This window comes from Gadus macrocephalus, chromosome 14 (assembly GCF_031168955.1).
Source record: "Gadus macrocephalus chromosome 14, ASM3116895v1".
In the NCBI taxonomy this organism is placed as follows: Eukaryota; Metazoa; Chordata; class Actinopteri; order Gadiformes; family Gadidae; genus Gadus; species Gadus macrocephalus.
The window spans coordinates 4,780,517-4,790,451 of NC_082395.1; the positions used below are offsets into that span (position 1 = coordinate 4,780,517).

Consider the following 9,935-nt stretch of genomic DNA (forward strand, 5'->3'; position numbering starts at 1 on the left):
GTGACTTTAGTCTCGTAAAAGTAAGATTCTCGGGGCGCGTCGGCATAAGTCACAGAAAAGTAAATGCTAACAATGGGGGGGATGACAGCGCATTGTTTTCTGAACTAATGGCTTAGAAAGCAGCCGATCCCATCCAGGAGGATTAATGAATGGATGCCAAGGCGTCTTGGTATAAACATTCATAACGCCATTAGCCATACATCACAAGGCAGTATATATGTGTGTGTGTGTGTGTGTGTGTGTGTGTGTGTGTGTGTGTGTGTGTGTGTGTGTGTGTGTGTGTGTGTGTGTGTGTGTGTGTGTGTGTGTGTGTGTGTGTGTGTGTGTGTGGGGGTAATAATGAATTGAGGAACATTATCATTTCTCTCAGCTATAACATGCGTTCCTGCAACTGGCTGTACGTGTTCAAGCATGGACGTCGATGCAGAGATTGTCCCAGTGCTAATGTTCTGCTTAGTCTTCAGAGACACTGAGGAATGCTCGTCGGTATAAGGTCCTCATTCCTTTCTAAAAAAATGTACAAAAACGTTCCCCAGAGGCACAAGGAGAGCTTGGCACGCACACCCCTTTCAGCGGCTAGCCAACTCCTTCAACTATTGAATTATGTCATCCTACAGCATCACAAAACAGGCAATAATTACACAATAAAAAACGTTGCAGGGCTTTTCAAACATATGACGTAATGCCCATGTTTCTGTTTCTCAGGGAAAGATAGCCACGGCATTGACATTGGCTCATAATTCACTCGGACTCGCTTGGATGGTTCCCGGTGGGTTTTCTCCAGCATTTGGACCAGCTCTTAAAGGGGAAGTGCATTCTTCACCGCAGTGCTCCTGTCAGGACTGCAACCTGCTCCACACTGAGGCCATCTCTGAGCCATCGTTCATGTTGTGTGGCTTTCCACGAACACATGGCCACTCCATGGTGTCTGTGGGGTAGCTCCGAACCTCACTAATAGGCTGTGTGCTTCTCTCAGTGGGTTTGTGGAGGAATGTTTGCTCCACTGTGCCTCAGTCGGGTCGTGTAAATCGGGGATGCGTTGGGAGAACTTGGCCATGAAGGTGGCCTCCTTGGCCGTCTGGACACCGTGGTCCTTCTGTGAAGACACAACCCCGTACACCGCCTCCTCCGTCGTGTCCCGTGGTTCAGTCATCCAAGAGCTGCTCCTCCCAGGTGGAGGTGGGGATGGCGCTGTAGGGGTCCACGATCACCTTGGCACAGCGGATGATCATGGCCACCAGCAGGATGCAGAGGAAGGCCACGCAGGCCAGAGTCAAGCCCTGGTCCACGTCTACAAAGGCTGGGTCCGGCGTGCCCTCCACCTCTTCCATGGTTGTCGCGGTGGTGGTGGCGGTAGGTGCTGCTGCTTCTGCCGGCCGCAGTCCTCAGACACGCCCTCACATGCAACTACCATCATGAAGACCTCCTCCTACCTGGGGGGCGAGAGGAGAGGAGGAGAGGGTGGGAGAGGAGGAGAGGAGAGGAGGGGAGGGGAGGAGAGAAAAAGATATGATGCATATTTCAGCCAACACCCATATTCAAATTTGTAATCCTACCCCCGGTTGCAGTCATCCACTATTACAATTTTATCCTGTCAGCTCTGTGTGTGTCAGAGAGTTTGTGTGTGTGTGTATGTGTGTGTGTGTGTGTGTGTGTGTGTGTGTGTGTGTGTGTGTGTGTGTGTGTGTGTGTGTGTGTGTGTGTGTGTATGTGTGTGTCTGTGTGTGTGTGTGTGTGTGTGTGTGTGTGTGCGTGTGCGTGTGCGTGTGTGTGTGTGTGAAGGTATGTGTGTGAAGGTATGTGTGTGTGATAAAAACACATAGTCGGGATGGACTCTCGGAGCGGATCGAGGCGTAATCCAAGCGACCCATTGCAGAAAGGAAACAGATCAATTGTCCACGGCCGTGCCCTTCACACACCACTCCTCTGTAACAGGACCCGGCCTGGAGCGGTGGCATTTCAGGCCCACGTGCTGCAGCCTCAGCCTGGGACTCGCTGCCCTCATTAATGCGCCCTGCCCTGGATCGCGTCGCTTGGCCACAGTATCAGGTACTGGTACATGGTCAACGAACAAAAGTTGATCTGTTCTTAAATTATGTCAATGTAATCTGAACAACTTTTGACCTGTGATGTCTGTGATGTCAAAACGTAATTTTACCGATGTATATTATAAAATATGTTTTTAGCGGCATGACAAACTATTTATGCGCAGGCATAACATGGTAATGCCGACAAAAGTTAAAAAAAAAAGGGGAACTGTGAATTAAATGCTGTGTACGTTGTGTCAATTTGAGTGGTGATTTGTCACTGAGCAGAAGGCTCTCAGTGTCCATCTACTGTTAACTGTAAACCTAGCATCTAGCATCTAGCATCTAGCATCTAACATCTAGCGGGGAGTCGGCAGATTGCAACCGACTGATGACCTCCACCCCTCACTTTACATTGTCGTAAGAGAACCTAAGGTGGCCTATACTGCATCGAGAAGCCAAGTGTTATGTGATGACGATCCTTAGATTTATAAATTAATTAATCAATTTATTCTGTAACGCTGTGGGCCATAGCCCACAAGTAAGATAGCGATTATGATTGCCAATTCAATAGGCTTCCTCTCAAGAGCCACATGTTGGGCTGCGTGGAGGAGAAACAGCTCCCTTTCTAGAAAGGGCTCATTCTAAGAAAAGCCCCCGCAACAATTCTAATTTTAATGGGATTATACACTAATTAAAACATACTTATGAATATTATATTACATTTCTGCCAAGTCCATTTCGCTAGAAGCCAGTAAATTCTTCACACTGTAGCTTTCAACAAAAAAAAAAAGCAAGGTAACAGGTTTGGTCCTCTGTTATTAATGTTTGCTAGAAGTTTTTGCTCCCACTCTTTTTATTAGAGATGAAATCCAAAGTTCAGCTGAAAAAGCCTTGAAAAGTGCAGTGTAAACAGTTGAACAGAGTAACCGGCCGGCTCTATAACATCTGTATTTAATGATCTGAAGGCTGTATTTTATTTTATTTCTGCAGCATGTACTGAATAAGTGACGTTTCCAAAAGATAAATCCTGCATGAAATACATAACCCAAATATATATTTCACAGGGAAGTATTTACAACCAAAGATATAATTACTTTTGGTTGTAACACTATATGTAAATGTTGCTGATGTATTATTTAAGTGGTACTTTTGCAGCCTTCCCTGCAGGAACGAAGGACCCAACAGGATACTTCAAGAAGAACATCCTGCAACTGATTGCCTCTTCCTTCTAGCTATAAAGTCGATAGTACACATAGTCCCTATTCACAAATATTGTTATGTAAATGTTCTTTCTTCAAACTAGACTCACTTGATTTTCCTACAATAGTCAAAGGAAGGAAAACAGAATATTGGCATACTAACACAGACCTATGCATAGATTATATTTTCCATGGCTTAGGGCCTTTTCAAGCTTGTCAATCAAATTAATTAATCAGAGATAAAAGAGACACGGAACGATAACATAATGTACAAATAAATTCATGATGAGCTTTTTCATCTCTCCTTATCTCCCCTCATCTCTCCTTATCTTTCCTTGTCTCTCTCTATTCTCGCCTCTCTTTTCCTGACGAGAAAAGTTGTGGAGTGGAGAGGAGAGAAGAGGACATGAGAGGAGAGGAGAGGAGAGGGGAGGAGAGGGGTAAAGAGGAGAAGAGAGGGGAGGAGAGGAGAGGAGAGGAGAGGAGAGGAGAGGAGAGGGGAGGAGAGGAGAGGAGAGGAGAGGAGAGGAGAGGAGAGGAGAGGAGAGGAGAGGAGAGGAGAGGAGAGGAGCGGAGAGGAAAGGTTTGGTTTGGTTTGGTTTGGTTTGGTTTTTAAAATCCCTTTATTGCACAACTGCAAGGAGAAAACAGATCACTGTCACATCATCACTTCAGCAATGCAAAAAAAAACAACAAAACAAAAACAAAACAGAAACATCCCTAAAATACAACAAACAGAAAACGTGTTTCTCTAATCAGAAGCTTACATTCAGCTCTCCTTCACCCCCCACAGAGCATAAAACCCCTCCAACAGCCCATATGTGACTGAAACCCTGCATATCGTCCATCATTTGATAATAGGCATGTTCCACCCTCAGTCGGGGCCTTCAGCAGGCCCGACTGAGGAGAGGAGAGGAGAGGAGAGGAGAGGAGAGGAGAGGAGAGGAGAGGAGAGGGGAAGGGAGGAGAGGAGAGGTGAGTAGTTCCATGACCCCTGAGCAAGGTGAGCTTTGAGAAGGAAGGTGCATTGATTGAAGAAGGAGCCTGCGGGAACTGCAGTAAATATGGATGGTTGTTGAGCACAGGCAGCAGAGAGAGACCTTCTATCAAATTAGCTTTTGGACTTTATCTTTTTGGGTCTAATTACTGACCCACACAATTCAATTTAGATGGCATTGGAAGGTTTTTATAAGTGCAATAAAACATTTTCCTTAAGATGCAGTGGATCCCTACCCACACAACACACAATTGTCATGCATAAATGGAGCAGATCCAAAATAATGTTTAAGCAATACACGTACAATATCAATATAGTGTGGTGTTATGTAACAATAGCGCCACTGTGAAAGGGTCTAGACTCTAGGAATCATATTGCAACCGACTCAATAATGATGATGAATGAAGCTGTTTACTTTGCTGAGTAAACAGCACTGAGGTCTCATTCGCCGTACGAGCCTGGCCTTATTTCAACTGTATTGAATAGGTGAATATTATTTTATATTTATTTATTCTGGTACCCATCATTCTGGCTCTGCACCTCGTTGACAAGAGAGACCGGGAATCAAACTTTAAATAAAAACATATTTCAAACATGTTATACTGATGGTCGCCGACTGAAGTGAACATAGAAATCCATAGAGAGAATTCCTTTGAGTGTATTTCTTATACACTACCATCCACTAAGGGCTTCACCACCACCCACCCACCCCCCACCCAGGCAGGTTGTACCAGCTGAGGGGGTACATTTGAAGGGGTTGGGGAGGAGGATCACAGACAGCGCTACACGTTGGCGGTGGAGTAACGAGAAAGGTAATCCACTTTAATAAAACATCCCTTCCCTCCCCCGCAGGGCTCCGGCTCTCTGTCGTTCAAAAGGCCCTTTGATTGGGGGGCCTTCCGCCGGGGGATGTAAGGCCCCTCTCTCTTTGTCAGCACAATTTCCTTACACATAGCCCACATCACACACACAAAAAGACGTTTTTCCTATCTTAGCGGGCCCATCGTCCTCCTGGCGTCTGAGCCCTCTCATCTGAACGGAGCGCAATCACTGTGGGATCACCGCCGCCGTTCTCAAGGACTCTGCCGCCCCCCCCCCCCCCCCCCCCCCCATTAGCAATTTAATGAAAAATGTGCAGGCGACCCAGGCTGGGGACAAAGGCTTTGTCTTTCTTCCTCCTCATGATACCGTGGCAAAGAAAGTCAATGAGAAATTGAATGTAAACATCTGTGTGTGCAAATGAGGAGGGTTTGTTTGGTTAAAGAGCGGAATTGTCCTCTCGCAAAAGGATTAATACCTTGACCAATGGTTTCGGGCAGCGATTGTGGTTAAGGGCTTTATTTTCTAAGTCTACTATGTGTGCTAAAAGTATTCTTTTGCTGTTGGAGCTCCTTAATAGCAGCCTTCTGTCTCACTCCTCATCGGTGAGGCTTGAATCTGGAGTAAATCGTTACATAAGATGAGTTCTGTTTCTGTACTCCGTAGGCGAGAAGGTAGGCCGAATTCTCAACCATTTCTAGGTTGCGGTGACTTTGGTATATGAATCAGCACAACCTCACACACATCACAAGCAAACTTTACCAACGAAGAAGATTTTGGGGGATTTTTTTTTTATTTGATGATTGATTGGACAGCCAGGGGGAGAATGACAATATAATTGGCTACCACTGGTACGGTAATCATTAGGGTTAATAACATGTCACCAGCATCCAATCGGCATGAAGCTCCGAAAAATGGTAGACTAATGGTTAGCAGGTGTCCCCGGGCGAGGCACAGCACTTCTGCTGAAGACCTTACCGGCGCCATAATTAAATAACACTGGCGAGGGAGGCTGTTCAAATACTGCTCTGTCTGCTCGCAGGTGACAGCAGGCACGCGCGGTAATGTCAGCGTTTCCACTGATCCGCACCCAGAGAGGATCACAGTCGCAGCTAGTTTACTCAGGAGGTTGTTTTTGCAGCTATAGCTCAACCGCTAGGTCATTCGAGATAAATGCTAAACAGACAGACGGAAAGACTCGGGGAACAGTTTGTTCATTGGATGTCGACCAAATAGTGGAATACAGTATAAAGGGATATAAAGGGAGGCCAGGGCAGGAGCAAACAGAAAATGAAAAAGGATATCATTTTTTTGTACAGCCAAACCTTCAGAGCCAAGTGAATTATGCCGTGAATAACAGTCCGCTGAAAGTTGCCTCTCGGCTTCGTAGGAAACACACAGCATTGTCAAACATTGGAATGGTTTCTTTGAACAAGCGGTTTTAAGCCAATTGTCGTTTCTCAGTGATGAAATCCCACCGCAGAGCCGGTTCAGTTAGGGGCCAAGCTGGGTGATAATCGCCAAGGGTCCTTTCAATTGAACGGAAAGGAGAGTGTGGAGAAGGGGGGGGAGGGAGTCTACGTTCTGGCTGGTAACCCCCATTGATCAAAACCCATCTGTTAGTGTTACTCTGGGGGTAGGCATTTCATTCCCAAAACCAAAAGGATCTGAAAATAATAGGGAAAAACTAAAATTGCGCATTATTAGTTTTTACATATAGGTTATCCAGAAAGCATAACTGAATCATGCATCAATTTTCATATAAATTAAAAAACCAAATGTATTTCTTGCGAAATACAGACGTCAGATGAGTTCAGTGTGTTGAAATCGACCGCAATACTGACTTGTTTACCTCCAACATTATATAATTAACGTTAACAAACAGATAGTCACAATGCCAAATGGGAAGAGTTTAAACACGGGCGGCCAAAACAGAGAACCAAGGACTGGGGGAGTCCTGAGCCGGCCGCTAGTGAGGACCGAGGGAAGGGAAGTGCGACAGGGCGGAGGAGACAGCAACGCGCTAAGCAGAACAACACATCTGTCGTATTCGCTACATTCAATGACTCCCTCTTCCCACTGTGTACAATGGAGCCAGATGGGAAACGAATGAAGCTCGCTGAACAGATTGTTATTTTCTCCCTCTGACTCGAGCTACCCTCTCCTTCGCTAATGCCCCGTTTACTTTGTCCTACAGGGGCACCAAATGCCAGCCCCCCCCCTGCCCCACACACACACACACCATGGTCACTCTTCAGTTTCTTTCTCTTCTCTCGCACCCCACACACAGACACACGCAGGAAGATACCCAAACAAATCCACACATACACATACACACATACACGTACATATAAACACACACACACACACACACACACACACACACATATACACGCGCACACACACACACACACACACACACACACACACCAACACACACACACACACACGCACACCCACACACAATACTTCTGGAGTCTAAGCAGAACAGAGCTTTTAGCAGAGGGAAAACCAAAAGTGTCTGCGCGCGTGTGTGTGTGTGTGTTTGTGCGTGTGTGTGTGTGTGCGCAAGCAAGGGGCCACATTGCCTTCCAATAATTATTCGTAGTATTTCTTACTCTACTTACATAATAAAGTAATGACATAATTCTGTACAAAGAATCCCCTTCTTGTTCTATTTTTTTATGGCTGACCAAAGTAGGCAGTATACCTAAAAGATGAGGCAGTAACTATTACAGAGCTGGTTCATCTAAAGCAGTGATTGTTCTATTCCCACTATCCCCCTCAAGCCTGCCATCAAAAACATTAAACCAGGCTAGTTAAAAGTGTCCTACTTCTTAAATGATTGCAAAGTGAAGGCATGAACTGGAACCTCAACCCACTGTTCTTCTGTTGTTCATGACTTTATTGTTTGGGGTGTAAAGTTCAGCGGGTCCCTAAGGGGTAAAGAACAGCTCACTTCTCCGACCAACATAAGGTGAAGCCCTTCTGAAAGATGCAGGTCTGACCTGGAGATGCATGGCTGTGGCCAGGGTCCGATATGCTCGAGGAGTATGCAGGGGTAGCATCAGTTCCACACGACGATAGGTGAAAACTTTGTTAGATCTGTTGTCTTTCGGTTTAGTTTTGCATCTCATTCTGCTGCATGAGCTGTCAGAGATTGTAATCGTTTTTTACGGGTAGACTATCGAGTGACAGATACATAGACACATAGAGAGGGAAATTACGGATTTTATAGAAGGTTCACTAGACGTCACATATGAGGGCTTACTATTTAGTTATTTAGCAATTTTTTAGCTCACTATTCATCTAATCTCCATACGACATGTGTATGTTTGTGTACCTGTGTGTATCTGTGTGGCGTGTAACAAGTTTGGGGTTAAACATCTTGCTCAAGGCAATCACGCCCCGAACCTTTCAGCTGTGACTCATCTAACATCAAGGCCCCTAGACTTCCCTGCCCCATATAGTGTTATATAGCCAGGACACAGATTAGTAGATTCAATTAAATAGTACAAATTATGATGGAGAGAACAATGTGGCTCATTCACTGCCTAGTGTTGGCTGTGGGAGTCGGGAGTCTTTGCCAGCCGATGATGCTAGTTATGGGTGTGACTGTTGCCAGTCCATCACTCGTTGATGCCAGTCGACAAAATCCTAGAATTAGTTTGACATGAACAAACAGCAGCAGTCACAATTAGGATGAGGTGCCGTGTGAGGTGTTGTTGACTGTGTCCAGAGTAATGCTCCCTCTAAGGATCCATCAAGGAGCCCTGTTGCTCATAGTGATCGCTTTAATCATTTCTAAATAGGCCATTGATCCAGAGGCTCTATGTCTACTGTCGGCCAGAAGGCTGTCTGCCTGACGATCAGTCATCCCTCGCTGCTCCTATCCCCTCTGAATCTCCTGCTCCAGCACACACACACACACACACACACACACACACACACACACACACACACACACACACACACACACACACACACACACACACACACACACACACACACACACACACACACACATGCACAAACAGACACATCTACATGCACACACACACACACACACACACACACACACACACACACACACACACACACACACACACACACACACACACACACACACACACACACACACACACACATGAGCACACAAACACACACACATGCACGCACACAAACAAACACTAACAAAATACAAAGAAAAGTGCCCAGACACATGAAAGCACAAGGCGAAATGGAAAAGTCTAAACAGTAGGGCTATAAGCACTGCTTACTTTTAGACAGTATTAATAAGATTATCCTCTTCTGGTGTCCTTCTGCTTTCTTCTGTTTCACTTGTCCAAATAGATGTGGGTAACTAAAATGACAACTACAACACACACACACACACACACACACACACACACACACACACACACACACACACACACACACACACACACACACACACACACACACACACACACACACACACACATGCACAAACAGACACATCTACATGCACACACACACACACACACACACACACACACACACACACACACACACACACACACACACACACACACACACACACACACACACACACACACACACACACACACACAAACTCCAACTCAGACATGTCCTCAGACATGTCCAATGAGGAAGTCTGAAAAACAATTACGAAACATTTACTCTCCTAACCAATTCCCTTTTTTCTTTAAATGACGCCAATAACCTTCTGGTATGAAAGGTTTTAGAGGCAGTGCTAGGCTTGGAGACCTGTTGGAGACCAGGCTTAATGAAGACCAGGCTTAATGAAGACCAGGCTAAATGAAGACCAGGCTTAATGAAGACCAGGCTAAATGAAGACCAGGCTTAACGAAGTCCAGGCTTAATAAA

General features: G+C 45.6%; 1 protein-coding gene across 1 annotated transcript in view; it reads right to left on the reverse strand.

Moving 5' to 3' along the window:
* Positions 1-209: 209 nt before the first annotated feature.
* The window catches only part of LOC132472515 (cortexin domain-containing 1 protein-like), a 14,317-nt gene continuing 4,591 nt past the window's right edge, over positions 210-9,935 (reverse strand). The window contains exon 2 of the mRNA XM_060072166.1: positions 210-1,433. Within this exon, the coding sequence (XP_059928149.1) occupies positions 1,146-1,331 (186 nt within the window). The 5' untranslated portion in view covers positions 1,332-1,433 and the 3' untranslated portion in view covers positions 210-1,145. The remainder of the gene's footprint in view (positions 1,434-9,935) is intronic.